The 14,553-nt window shown below is 43.3% G+C and overlaps 1 protein-coding gene across 1 annotated transcript; it reads right to left on the minus strand.

Annotated features, from left to right (window-relative positions):
- Positions 1 to 255: 255 nt before the first annotated feature.
- LOC133137990 (ankyrin repeat domain-containing protein 33B-like) lies at positions 256 to 14,056 on the minus strand. Its single transcript, XM_061256432.1, has 4 exons — positions 13,655 to 14,056; positions 2,634 to 2,763; positions 1,839 to 1,979; positions 256 to 1,103 (listed from the first exon to the last, which is right to left on the minus strand). The coding sequence occupies exons 1-4, from the start codon at positions 14,054 to 14,056 to the stop codon at positions 256 to 258; spliced, it is 1,521 nt and encodes a 506-aa protein (XP_061112416.1).
- Between the last annotated feature and the right edge of the window lie 497 nt (positions 14,057 to 14,553).

The following is a 14,553-nucleotide window of genomic DNA, read 5'->3' on the forward strand; positions in this document are numbered from 1 at the left end:
TTTCCTCAGCATGGCCAAACACTGATGAGGCCACTACTTCCTGTTTCCTCAGTATATCCATACACTGCCAAAACCAGTATGCCCTGTTTCCTCAGCATACAAACACTGCTGACATCTCCCAGTTTCTCTTTCTTCAGCATATCCAAACACTAATGAAACCAGCACTTCCTGTTTCTCATCGGTGACAAAAGGCAGGTTACCCCTTCCTGTTTCCTGTGCACTCCCGTTTCCCCCACACGTCCAGCCCTTGCGTCCTCACCTCTTCCTCCTGAGGAGCATCTCCAGGCTCTTCCTGTCCTCCTCCTCGGCCCTCTTCCTTTCGTCCCGCAGCTCCTTGTACCTCCACTTGGGGATCTGGAGGAGCTGGGCCTCCCTGGCTCCGCTCTTCCTGCGGGCGGGGCGCTCGGGGTGGTAGTTGGGGGCGGGGGCCTTGCAGAAGCGCAGTTTGGGCACCACGACGCCGGGCCGCACGCTGCTCCTGCGCACCATGTTGAGCGGGAGCAGGCTGGTGCGCCTGAGCGCCAGCGCCGTGTCGGTCACGGCCGTAGCGGCCTCCCGCAGGATCTGCGGCTGCAGGCTGGCCCTGCGGTCCCGCGGCCTGGGCACCAGCGTCACGCGCGAGTTCTGGAACAGCCGCTTGTAGTTGTCCAGGCGCTCGCCGGCCAGGCCGCGCTGCTGCTCCAGGCGCTGCCTCCGGAGGATCTCCTGCACGGCCGGACGCCGCTTCCCCACGCAGGGCGGGCTGCCGGGACACACGGTGCGGCACGCCAGCGCCACCAACGGGCAGCTCAGCCCCGTGGTCATGCGCACCATGTGGTCCAGCACCCCGTCGTGCTGCGGGTCGGTCTTCAGGCTGAGCGAGAAGGAGAGGGCCCCGCACACCTTCTCCGACAGCTTCCTGCCGCAGCTGCGGGGCTCCCGGGCCCGGGCCACCAGCTCGGACAGAGCGGGCCACTCGGGCCGGTACGAGTCGCAGAACTGCTCCGCGCATGGCTGAGCCATCAGACGCAGCATCAGGTGCGCCGTCTCCTGCCGGCCCGTGAACACGGCCCACTGCCGCGCCGTCAGCTTCCGCCCGTAATCACACGCCTCCACGTCTGCGCCTGGGGGTGAGAGGGAGGTACACAGAGGGCCGGTCACACTTCAGCCATTTCCTTACAGGCTAGAGCCCTATGCAATCCTCAACATTACATTACATTATTGGCATTTGGCAGACGCTCTTATCCAGAGCGACGTACAGTTGATTAGACTAAGCAGGAGACAATCCTCCCCTGGAGCAATGCAGGGTTAAGTGCCTTGCTCAAAGGCCCAACGGCTGTACGGATCTTATTGTGGCTACACTGGGATTCAAACCCCCAACCTTGCCTGTCCCAGTCATTTACCTTAACCACTACGCTACAGGCCGCCCAATACACACTAAACACATACTATTCAGTCAGTTCCTACAGGCTAGAACCCTATTCAGTCCTCAACACATACTATTCAGTCAGTTCCTAGAGGCTACAGCCCTATTCAGTCCTATTCACACATTGTTCAGCCATTTCCTTACAGGCTAGAGTTATATTCAATCCTCACATTTTGAAAGTATGAATTATGGACTGTGTGTATGTCTTTGTGCGTTCACTTTATAGAATGACACTTTGTTTTGGATCGTAGATACACCTGAACAAATGTACAGGTATATTGTATATCGGCTGTTGTTCTGCCAGCCTGATAGCATGCACTACTCTGTTATTCACTGTAGATGAAAGCATTTGTTGAAGGAGTCTAAGAGTGCGGGCAGCAGGCTGGGCGAGAGAGATAAAGAGAGGGTGAGAGAGCGAGGGCGTGGCTCGTACCCGTCAGCATCAGGGCGCGCACGCAGGCTGACCTCCCCTGCATGGCGGCCTTCATCATGGCGGTAAACCCGTGGCAGTTCCGCCGCTCCATATCCAGTCCCGGGAAGTAACTCAACAGGTAGTGCGTGATCATGGCATGCCCTGCATCACAGCGAGGTGGGAGTCGGGAATGACACGGGAATAGTGCAGGAATACCAAAGCTGCCGTCGTATTTCATAAACTCAACACAGACCCCAAAGGACAAATACACACGCTGAAGCCAAGTGTTTCTGATTGTAAGTGACTGTTCCAGGTCACTGCAGGACAAATTAAGAAGAAAATAAATTATACTTCTTGGTGTTCTTCCTGCACTTAAAATGCTCTTTCTTCCTGATTGTTTCTGTAAATTGAGCTGATGAAAATGTAAGGAATAGGGGTCAATCAATCACTCAGTCAAGACTAAATGGAGGCATATTGCGCTGATATTAAGAGCTCACACTATAGGTCATATACCAGGAGCTGATGTGCATGGTAATTCAGCAATTCCATCAGAACGTTATTAAATGTGTTTGATTGCTCAAAAACACCACTGAAATGAGTAGGCGCTGTATATGAGACACGTAGATGCTTCAGGAACATATTAGTTTAATCAGTTTGCATGGACAAGGGCAGCTGCAGCCTCCTCACTGAGCTGCCTGGGAGGACTGGCCAGGGAAGACTGCAGGTGCCCAACTGACCAGAGGGGTCAGTGTTGTGCACAGATAAATACTCCCTCCAGGGCCAATGCTGAGGCCAGTAAGGATCCTGTCAGCTTACCAGCCTGGGAGGCGGTGATAAGCGCAGTGTTCCCCTCGTTGTCCTGCCAGTTAATGTCCACATACGGGCACTGAGCGAGGGCGATGACCACGTCCACGTAACCTTGGTAACACGCCACGATGAGTCCCGTCTGCAAGAGTCCAGGAGAGGGAGAGATTGAGGTTAAAGTAATCAGCTCCTCATAACCAGGCAGCTTGAGAATCGTTTAAAACTGTTGACTGTTGAGGTTCGTTCCTCCACCTAACGTGTCTTCTTTCGGGCCGCTACTCTCCATTCAATGTTAGGAAACTTGAAAAACTGCACTTCTAATGTGGATCGTTTATTCCCTGTCAATGAACCAAACGGTTCCCTAAAGACAGTGAGAAGTAGAAGAACAAAACATCGGGGTCACTGTCAACTTGGTTTGATATTCTTAGAGCTGAAAAGTGTTCGCTGCTTATAATCCTTATTGGAAATCCTAAAAAATCGAAGCCTCTTGGAATCTTACTGATTTATTATAAAAGGGCTTAAGAATGGTATAGATTATATTAACAACTTTGGATCATACTGTTAGTAGAGCTTTGAATCTATGGTCTAACCCAGAGTGGGCAGCAAGGGCTGTATCTCATGTTTTTTTTTGTTAACTTCTGTACTTAATTATTCCATTAGCCATAACATCTACCCCAGCTTATATTTAGCTACATTTCTTGATAAGCGCTGGAATGAGAACCAAGATTGTTCTTGTGTCCCTATATTGAAACATTCTACAGTGATCTAATCTATGAGTGAACCGGTGTTGCTGTGTTCCACAAATTAGCTCATTCAGCTGCCCGGGTAATTGGTGGATACTAAAACCTGCTTACATACTGGCCCTGCAGGACCGGAATTGCCCATCTCTCGCCTAAGAAAGCAGTATAATGTAGCAAGGCTACTCAATATTTCCCCAAAAGGGCTGGTGTGGGTGCAGGCTTTTGTTACAAACTGCTTGGTTGGAACAAAAGCCTGTACTCACAAGACCCTTTCTGGGTAAGATTGAGTATCCCTGAAGTACAGGATAGTGTAACAGGTATCTGGACTTGTAATGGGAGCTTAAGATTTAACTGTTTTACCATTTAACTGCCTGTTAATGACCACATAGTGCTTCCAAGTTAAGTCAATGAGTACAGAAAACAGCCCATTCTTATATTGTAATGGCTGACACAGCAGTGCCTTTCTTGAGCTATTGGTGAGACACATAAGCACAAAGAAGTGTTCAAAGGTAATTAAGCTAAAACCAAAATAAAAACTCAAAATAAAACTGTAATTAGCTGTGAAAGTAAAATAACATAAAACTGAAATGACGAAAGTTAATGTACGAATGTTAAAGATGCTCACAGGATATAACATGCTTGCATCTTCACCAAAGGCTCCTCATATTCAGAGAGCCGAGAGTGTGGGACGATGCTGCTGCAGTTTCTCTGCCATCGACAGCCCCACTCACACAGTCAGCATATTTTTATCTGCTGACTCTACTCAATCTTGTTCAGATTCAGGCAGCCATAATTCACATTAATCGCTTTTATATTCTTTTTTTAAATGCAGTACATATAAAGTCTTCTGTTTGAATTCAATAAGGTAATCACATTAAAGGACTTCCCACAAGACAGACTGCCAGAACATTGTCTTTATTGGAAAAAAATGTATTTATTATTGAAAGGACACCTATTGTCTGAATCTAAATGGCATTTTACATGTTGCTGGAGCAAGAAATTATTTTCTGAAAAAAAAAAGGGTTGGAAAATACTTAATTTGTCTTAGAGACAGCATTTTTTTTTCTTTACGACAAATATTATTATTTATGTTTGTAAAATAGTAAAATATTTAAGATAGTACTGTGTACACTATATCTGCCAGACAAAACAAAAGGAAACTCTAATAGATGACCTTTCAGTAAACTCCCATTTCACTTTGAATGAGCTGCCAACACAGACCATCATCTGAGCTCATCTGAAGCCTTAAAGCAGCCAGCCGAATGAATCCCTGCAGGTCTCCGAGGTGAAGCCCGGAGTAATAGACTTTCTCTGACCTCCCCTCGGTCAGCCATGCTGCACTCCTCGCGCTCCTAATCGCACCTCTGCGACACACTCACACACACACCACAGTCGCCGTGACAACACCAGCGTCCCGTTGTCAGAAAACGACCACCTAATCACGAGTCCATAATGCCAATCATTATGTGCAAGTAAACTAGGTAATATACATGACTGTGAAAATGTCAATAAACACTAGAGTTGCTGTCTTTTTTTGTTGCCACCCCATTTCACATTGGAATAGCAAAAGATGTATTTTATTGGGTGAAAGGCTTCGACGAAATCAGGTCTCAATCAATGGCTGCAACCCCCCAATCTTAAAATATATTAATCTTGAAATATATATTTATTTGCATTGTATGTTCTACCTCCATTCTTTGTCTGGGGCGATGAACTTTGTCGTTAACTTTTGTCTGTTGATTTTGGGAGTTAAACAGACTTCTGGAGAGTGCAAGTGTGTAAATGTCTGGATTTCATGTTTTGGGCATTAGTGCTTTCATATGTTAGCTTAAGAAAACACTGAGTGTCTTTATTGTGCTACTAGCTGTGAGCCTCCGGCTATGGCCACTTGTTAGCCATTTTGGGAAGATGAAAAGAGACAGAGCCTGGTTTTCAGAGACTTCATAGATGAATTTTCATCACACATAAAACCTTTTCTCTATTGGCTATACCTTTCTGTAATTTAATTTATTAATTTATTAATTTATTATAACTACCGTAACTCCAGTACCTTTCAAATGTTATTTTTATCCCAAGAATATGCTAGGTACTGTAATGTACTTGAAAAGCCCCAATCAGCAAACTGTTCAGGTAAAAGTTGGATAACCTAATTTGATAAAATGAGCAAAAGCAGGCTTATTCTTCAGGCAGGCTTACATGCGGTGGGGAAATTAATCCTGTCATATATATCTGTCATATAAATCACTCTAAATCACCATGCAGTTTAAGATTTTATTTCCAGAAAAGAAAATAAGCGCCAAATCACAGCCAGTATGTGGCATGATTCCAATTGACCATGCTCTGGCCCAGGCAATCTACATGTATCACTTTCATCGTTTTTAATCTTAATATCCCCCACTAACTAAAGCTGCTCTTGTTCTGAATTCAGCAATTGATCACATGCAGTATCACTTCACGCCTGGTTCCCCAAGAAAACTAGGGGTTCATAATGGGTCATACAGTACGAATGGATTTCAACTAGGCTGAATGCACATACTGTATTGGCTGAGACAAATTAGGAAAATATTGAACGGAAAAAATATGTTCTAATTTAAATGCTTTCAGTGAATACAAAACAGCAAGACACTCCCTTGTAATAACATCCAAATTCAGATGTAACTATTCTGCAGAGAGCAAACCGGAAAAAGTTGTAAGATGTAAATCATGTTGCTAAAAGATCAAAGTGACCAGTTATTAAAAATATTTCCTTTGAAAGCATGCTCAAGTTTTTGCTAGACAGCTTAAGTGTTTTATTAATGGACTGCAGTTGCCCTGGGCATTCTATTCTTTGACAGTTCAAGTAGGACACGTAGTGCTCTTCCCAGAAAAACACAAACCCAGAGAAAGTATTCGGATGGGCTTACCCAACACATAACAAACACCCTAGAGCTATGTATTCAGCTGGGCTTACCCAACACATACTAAACACCCTAGAGCTATGTATTCAGCTGGGCTTACCCAACACATACTAAACACCCTAGAGCTATGTATTCAGCTGGGCTTACCCAACACATAACAAACACCCTAGAGCTATGTATTCAGCTGGGCTTACCCAACACATAACAAACACCCTAGATCCATGTGTTCAGATGTATTCAGCTCGGTTAGTATAACCCAGACCTGTTTTTCATTTTTAAATGCCTGCTAAACTGTGTTTTCTGCATTTATACATTTATCAAGCTCTGCAGTTATGTGCTATTTATCAGTCTCTGAAAAATTTATAATAGATTTTATCATTTAGGCAATTCACAATATTTATATTGTTGCGGGATTAGAATTTCTGCAAAAAAAGACTTTCTGACCTGTTTTTAAGTCATTGCTAAAGTAATTACTGTTTTTAAGTAATTGCTGCTGTCTTCTCCTGTGGCCTGTCTGTAAAATGATGATGATTATGATGGTGCAACCATCATTCTAGCTGGTGGAAGGGAAAACTTTCAGCCACAGTGATGGTAGGCCCCACAATGTGACAATGTGTGATACCCATATCTCAGGCATTCCTGAGATACATTTGACCACAGCAACACAGACAGCGGTATTTGCATTGCTTTCACAGCTCTGTAATGTGCCGTAGATTAATATAAAAACCTTGGGGATATAAAAATATGTGTGGAGATTTCTTGATCTCCTAGTGCTCAAAGAATTGGATCATGACACATAATATGCGTCATGCAACACACACTGTTCACAGGCACGGTGTCTAAATGTCAAAAGGTCACATAAAGGTGCTATGTGAAAGCATAATTTGGGTGATTGATAACCTTAACAACATTGCCGTTAGGTTACCACACTGACCAATGAGGTGAGAGGAGAACGAATATCCCATCATCCTCTCACTTATGTTCTTACTGTGCCTCGACCACATGTCACAGGTCAGGCTAATCAGTCACTTATTCTCCCCTTAAAATAGCAAGGCTAAGCTCCACCAGTCATCCATTTAAACCAGCAGAAGTGCGCCCACAGTCAAACTTAAAAGAGGCAGTACAGGTAGTGAAAGAACAAACAGCATGCAAAATGTGAAGTTATGCCACAAAATAAAAAACCTATAAAACCTACTACTACTTCAAAAGTTTAAACTTTCATTTGGGTCTTTGTCTTTTTTTAACAGTGGGGAAAAATAACATTGATATCACAAGTGTGCCAAGTTTTAATGAAATTTAAAAAATGGATTAAAAAAAAAAAAATTTTTACAAAACATTGGTTATACATTACAATTGATTACATTCCAGTACCGGGGCTAAATACATAATGTTGTTATATAATCTTGATCAGTCATCTTTAGATTCACTAGATTTAGTTTCACTGGTAAACCCCATGACCTCGATGCCTTGATCCGCCCATGTGTCCAAAATTCTATTAGCATACCAAGCGCTTAGAAACAGTGCAGTAAAACTATACTGTCAAATATTTGCTGAACCTGCTCCTCCTTCCTAGTTGATGGGTAGCAGAGATGGTAGAGGGGGCCTGTGCAATCCAGACCCAACCAGCCTCCAGCCTCCAGCCATCGATGGTTTGCAGAGCCTGCGACCCCACAACTTGATCTGCTTGACCGCTCCGCCCACCCCTCCTCGCTCCTGGAGACAAGCCAAATGCCTCCTACATGCACTATAACACTAAGCAGGCCCACAGAATGGATTCGGTAGCTGACAACAAACAAACAACTTTCCAGGCTGAAATTCCATCCTAACAGCCTACTAGCTACTAACTATGGGCCAGTCATTGGAGGATGGGCTCTCCCTCCTGAAATTTCTTCTTTCTGGGCCGTTTCTTACTCCAATCCTTGTTTTTTTCTGGGCTGTTCAGACCCAGTTTTTACCTACTAACCCATTTTTTCATTTTCTTGTGTAACTTCTTTGTGACAGTGTCTGTAAAAAAGGGCCATGTGTGTAAGTCTCCAAACAATGTCCGTGGTTATTTTTAGTCAGGCTCAAGGTAATGGCTATAGTCCAGGACATCTGTAGTCAGGAGAACTTTTGGAGCAGGATGCTATTTAGGACAAATTCTCTGGTGTGTGGTCAAGCCAATCTCTGCCTGACACCCTTGAAAGAGTCCCTCATTAAGTCATGGGTCACAGAGCGGGAAATGAAAAAGACAGACACGTCCAAAATGTCAGACAGATTCCAAACGGGGTGGTACACTGAATAAGAAGGATGAGTTCTCACCAAATATCAGTTGTGACATTTCATCTACAGTAATGAGCCAAAATGGCATGAAACTTCACTGATATTACAACACAGCAGCACACTAGAAGAGTTATATATTTAGCTGCATTCATCTAGTTGCACCTGCAGATGATAGAGGGTGATTATAGTGTTATGCTGCATCAGCACTGCATGGTTGCTATAGTGAATAACTTACATTCGATCATTAACCAATAAATGCATGACTACTGTTGTGACTGCAGCAAATTGTGTATATGTGTGTCCCGTTTGTCACCTCCCTTGTTAACTCCTCTCTGTCCTCTGGCTGTTTTCCCTCATCATTCAAGAGGGCCTATCACCCCACGCCTAAAGAAACCCACTCTAGACCCCTCCTGCATTCAAAAACTACCGTCCGGTATCTCTCCTTCCTTTTCTATCCAAATCCATTGAACGAGCCGCCTCCAACCAACTCTCTTCCTTCCTCTCACAGAATAACCTGCTGGACCCCCACCAGTCCGGCTTCAGACTTGGCCACTCGACGGAGACTGCACTCCTCTCTGTCAATGAGTCCCTTCAGGCTGCACAAGCAACCTCTCTCTCCTCTGTCCTGATCCTTCTTGACCTCTCTGCGGCGTTCGACACGGTCAACCACTCCATCCTCTTAGCCTCCCTGGCATCTACAGGGATCTGTGGCACAGCCTTAGAGTGGATCAAATCTTATCTCTCTGGCCGGTCCTCCCAGGTGTCCTGGGCTGGAGGAGTGTCAACCCCTCGCCCCCTTGTTACAGGAGTCCCCCAGGGCTCAGTCCTCGGACCCCTCCTCTTCTCCATCTACACGAGATCCATATGCCCCGTTATCTCTGCTCATGGCATCTCCTATCATTGTTATGCCGATGACACCCAACTCTTTCTCTCCTTCCCCCCAGGTCCTCTTTGCACTTGTTCTTGTGTTTGATTTGCACTTTGTTGTACGTCGCTCTGGATAAGAGCGTCTGCTAAATGCCATGTAATGTAATGTAATGTAATGTTTTGTGTAGTAAAAGAGTATGACAACTCATAGTCTTCGAGGGCTGAGAACTGCTGGTGTCAGATTCAGGTGTGAAGGGGCATTAATTATTCGGGTGAAGAAAAACAAGGGCTGGATTTGCATTCAAGGGTCAGAGTTGATGATCCCTGTTAGGGGTGCATTGGTACCATTTTTTCAAGACCAGTGCAGAGCCAATACAAAGTACCGATACTAATACTAAATATTTCAGTGCTGCATCGGCCAAGTATTGATACCAGGAAGTATCGGTGTACCCCTAATCCCTGTTTCACAAATTGACATGACATGCAGCTGCAAATTCAGAGCGTTTTTATAGAATGTAGTGTGACCACCGCTGCAAAATTAACATTGACATTCCAAACTACTACATGTCTCCACTGCGTTTGCGAGTGCGGGACATTTTTAATCCCAGCGTTACCGCACTACAGCCCTCGCACAAGCCGGTGTTTGAGACTGTGACGTGCCCGTGGCGCCTCTGGGGACGGAGGCCACCTGTCCTGTCAGGCGGGTCCCAGGGCCCGCACGGTTTGTGTCCTGCTGTATAAAGCGTGGGCAGGCAGCCATATCCACGCGCTATCGATGCCTCGCCGTCTCCGTCAGGCACGGGAGTGTGAGTCAGAGGAGGATAAACCAGGTCAGTGGGTTTAACTGGAACACAGCTGTCCGCTATCGTAAACAGGCACTCCTCTAAAAGACCACTGCAGTATTTATGTGTGTGTATTGTAAAATATTCAGTCCTAATTCAGCGTCAGTTAATTCAACAGTATATCAAATCAAAGTAAAGTAATAGACTATAAGAATTCAATTTACATTGATATAAGAATGAATTTAACAACAAAATGTCTCTCTCTCTCTCTCTCTCTCTCTCTCTCTCTCACACACACACACATACACACATAAAGCACAAAACAAAGTATATAAAGGTGTAAAAAATTCACTTTTGCAGGTTTGCAGTTGACTTGCATCATGCCTGATATTCCTAACATACAGATTTGACTGCTCTTTTCAAGCATAGAAAATGTTTGTTGTTTTGTATACTTATTTATTTATTAAATGTCAGTTGCATTAGGATGAAACAATCTGTGCATATCTCTGCAGTGAAGGGGGGGGGCAGAGAATGGATAGGCTGCTCTGTGCTCTCTAGGGTTTCAGACCCCGGAGTGACCCTTTTTACAGATTAACCCCGACTACTGTTCCTGCTCCTGCTCCCACTCAAACACCACTTCAAACTCCCATCTGTCCCCAGGCTTAACCAACTGCTCTCAACATTCTCTTCACATTTCAACAGCCACTGACATGCCTGGTGGTTCACAGTCACCCCTGAAAGTGACCGCAACACGGCATGGCTCAGTAATGTTTGTGAAATTGGTGAGGAGGACATTTACAAAGAGCTGGCCTTCTTGTCCCATCAGCTCCTTCATGGAATGTGGAGTAAATAACTGGTTGACACATACTGAATAGAGTGCAACCCCTGCAACATGCTTTAGATGTTTTGATTGTTTTATTTGAACATTTATGTGTATATATGTTCTAATATTATTGCCGACAAAAGTGTCTTCAAACTTTCTTTGCAGAGATACATTTTCATCTTATGATTCAACAAATCAGTGTTTTGACTGAAAAACAATCTAGGCTCCCTGCCTTGTTCTGAGTGTAAGTTGTTTACAAAGAGCCGGGAAACCAGCACAACTGTGGCCCTCTGGGAAGAATATAGTTTTGCAGCACAAAAAACTGCCTTTGGCAGTGCTAGCCTGTCGCCATAGCCTAAACAAAACATGACAAAAGAATCATGTAATGAAAAACTGTAGAAGACAAATAAATCTTACTTCTCATTCCCAGAGAAGTGTGTGCCCTAGAACTGTTCCCTTCAGTGAATTTCAGTAAAACCCTTTCTTCCATTTCAATTTTTTGGCTACTTGTTCCAAGTTTATTTTTTGTGATTAGTTTTCTCCAACAATAATGATACACATGCTAACTCCAGTCTGCAATCATATAGTTTTCCAAAAGCATCTCTCCACATGCCTCTGAATACCTTTCCTGTTCCTTCTTGTGAGATCTGTTAAGGGTAATTAAACAAGCAAGAACGTCACAGCATGAGGGCACATTCAAAGTCGCCCCTCCCTGCTCCCAGATAAATGGGAGCACAGACAAAGTGCACGAACACTGTCAAGATGTTTCCTCTTCAGTAACCGGAAGACATCAGGTTTGCACAGACAATATGGGACTGTCAGTCACCAAATGCATAATGCAGCAAGACAATAATACCAAACTTCCGTCCTCTACCTAAATTAAAGGATGGCATGGCCTCAAAGTATTGACTGAACCAAACAAAGATGCTGTGGCAGAACCTGAACTGAGCCGTTCGTTCTCAAAAACCTACGAATTTGTCTGAATTAAAGCAGCTCTGTAAAGGCGGTGGGCTAAAGACATGTGTCACTCAAATCTACTCTCTTTGAACCCCAAAACAATGCCGGTTATCACAAAATACCTTTAATGAATTTATATAATATACTAAACCCCTGCTCAGAACTCAAAGTGTTCAAACTATTCTGTACACCATGTTATCCCTTTTCAAAGTGTAAAATGATCAATTTTATCCAATTAATTTTGCTGACTGCTGTACTAGTGATGTGTAAGAATGAAAATTAATATACACTCACTGAGCACTTTATTTAACTTTATTTATTTATCCATGCAATTATCTAATCAGCCAATCGTGCGGCAGCAGTACAATGCATAAAATCATGCAGATACCGGTCAGGAGCTTAAGTTAATGTTCAAATCTACCATCAGAATGTGGAAAGATGTGATCTAAGTGACTCTGACCATGGAATGATTGTTGGTGCCAGACAGGGTGGTTTGAGTATCTCGGAAACTGCTGATTTCCTGGGATTTTCATGCACAACAATCTCTAGAGTTTGTAGAGAATGGTATGAAAAAACAAAAACATCCAGTGATCAGCAGTTCTGTGGAAAAAAACTCTTTGTTAATGAGAGAGGTCAGAAGAGAATGGCCAGACTAGTCAAAGCTGACAGGAAGGTGACAGTAATGCAAATAGCCACACATTACTACAGTGGTATGCAGAACAGATCTTTGAACACACAACGCATTCAATTTCTAAGTGGATAGGATTCGATTTTGCAGTTATATTCCTAATCTTATATGAATTAATTCTGCTTAGAAATAGCAGCACAAGTAAGTAATAATCCCCTCTTTGGACATTAGATTACATTCTACATTTCATTCTAGAGCTAAAATAAAATAAAAATCACGAAGAACAACGGCATATAATGAATGATAGTAATTGATATGTTAGGTTCAACATGGGAAAACCATGTTTCAATGTTTTTATTAAGTAATCTATTGTTTTTCTGAAAACCATATGTGTCTATTGGCACCCCATCAATTATTTTAAATAAAATCAAACAGAGTGGCAATAAAATTAATCACTTCCTGTTTTACAAGTGTAAAAATTAGGAAACAAGCATGCAAAATCACTTTGTCATCCATCAGCTTGGGAAAAGCAATTATCATTGGAATTGGAATTGAGTGCTATGGACACAAGTCCAAAATTGAACCTTTTGGTCATACACACCATCAACATATTTGGCAGGAAAAAATGAATGCATACAAGGAGAAGCACTTCATTTGTCAAATATGGAGGCGGGCCAGACGCTAGAGACACTATTTAAGATCAATGGCATAATGAACTCTCTTGAGTTCTGAAATTGTAAATCTGGGCCAGATCAGGCACACAAGGTGTTGTGAGGGTCAGTGCTTTAGTTATAAGTGCCAAGGATTTAAAGTAGGCTACCACATGATCATTACAATGAGCTATTCAAGATGTCTATCAAATGTACATAGATAAGTCCATCTGATTATTGGAATGAAAGTATGTACTTTGCATTTGGTTAAGTACATTTTAGGGACAAAGAGTTAAGATCTGATTAATTTGATTGATGTGTACAAATTCCCTTCACATTCCTGTAAAGAAGATGTCCTGCCAATGTATTACAGACCAAGCAGGTGAGTAATTTGTAAACTAAAATAATACTTGTAATTAACACCTACCCTATTGTTCTTATCTGTCTCCTTGACTTCTTCCTCTGTCACTCCTTGTCGGATCATGATTTTGACGATGATGGAATTATTGTTACAACACGCTTGAAAAAATGTAAGAGGTGCCGGACTTTCCGGAGTCGACGATCTAAAGTAGACAATGTTATCATCGGGCGGATAGAAAGAGTCGTCCGAAGCGATACTCCTGCCATCCGGTAACTCTGAGAAGTCTTCATACTCCTCAAATTCCTGATAGACATCATCATCATCATCATAGTCATACCCAGCATCACAATATCCCAAATGTTCGTCATGCTCCTCGGTCCCCGCCTTGCCGTTACTTTCTGGCTGAACTTGGTTAAGTTTGACAGACGAAGACCCTCCTCCATCTCCGTCGTCCATTATCAACACCATTAAACCGCTGGGTAAACGCCCACCCAGGGCAAGAACAGCCTAGCGTATGAATCCCAGTCTCCTTGAATTGTGCTGGCCACATCTAAATAAAGCATAGCCTAATACAGGACTGAAGTTTAGAAAAACAGAACAGCTTTTGAACGGGCTTGATTATATGAGATCTGTCGGTGTGGAAATGATTCGGCGTGACGGAAATTTCTACGTCTGTATCCATCATTTGAAATATCCTTTATCTGAAGTTTCTTCAAACCGTTGAAACCTGCACACGACTTATTCCGGGTAGTAAGACCACCTGCATTTTCACGAAACGATCCCAGGAGGATCTCGTTGTTTTCTACTCAAACTTTAAAAAAAGTTTCAAGGCGATACAAATTATTATATTTAAAGATCAAAAACCTTCCTGCGTCCGTAACAAGAAATGTTCGACTTCTATTCTTGTGCTTCCATGTTCCATGTGTTCCATGATTCAGGCTCTCCAGGGCACGTTACTTAGTTCA

The sequence above is a fragment of the Conger conger genome, chromosome 9 (assembly GCF_963514075.1).
Source record: "Conger conger chromosome 9, fConCon1.1, whole genome shotgun sequence".
Taxonomy (NCBI): Eukaryota; Metazoa; Chordata; class Actinopteri; order Anguilliformes; family Congridae; genus Conger; species Conger conger.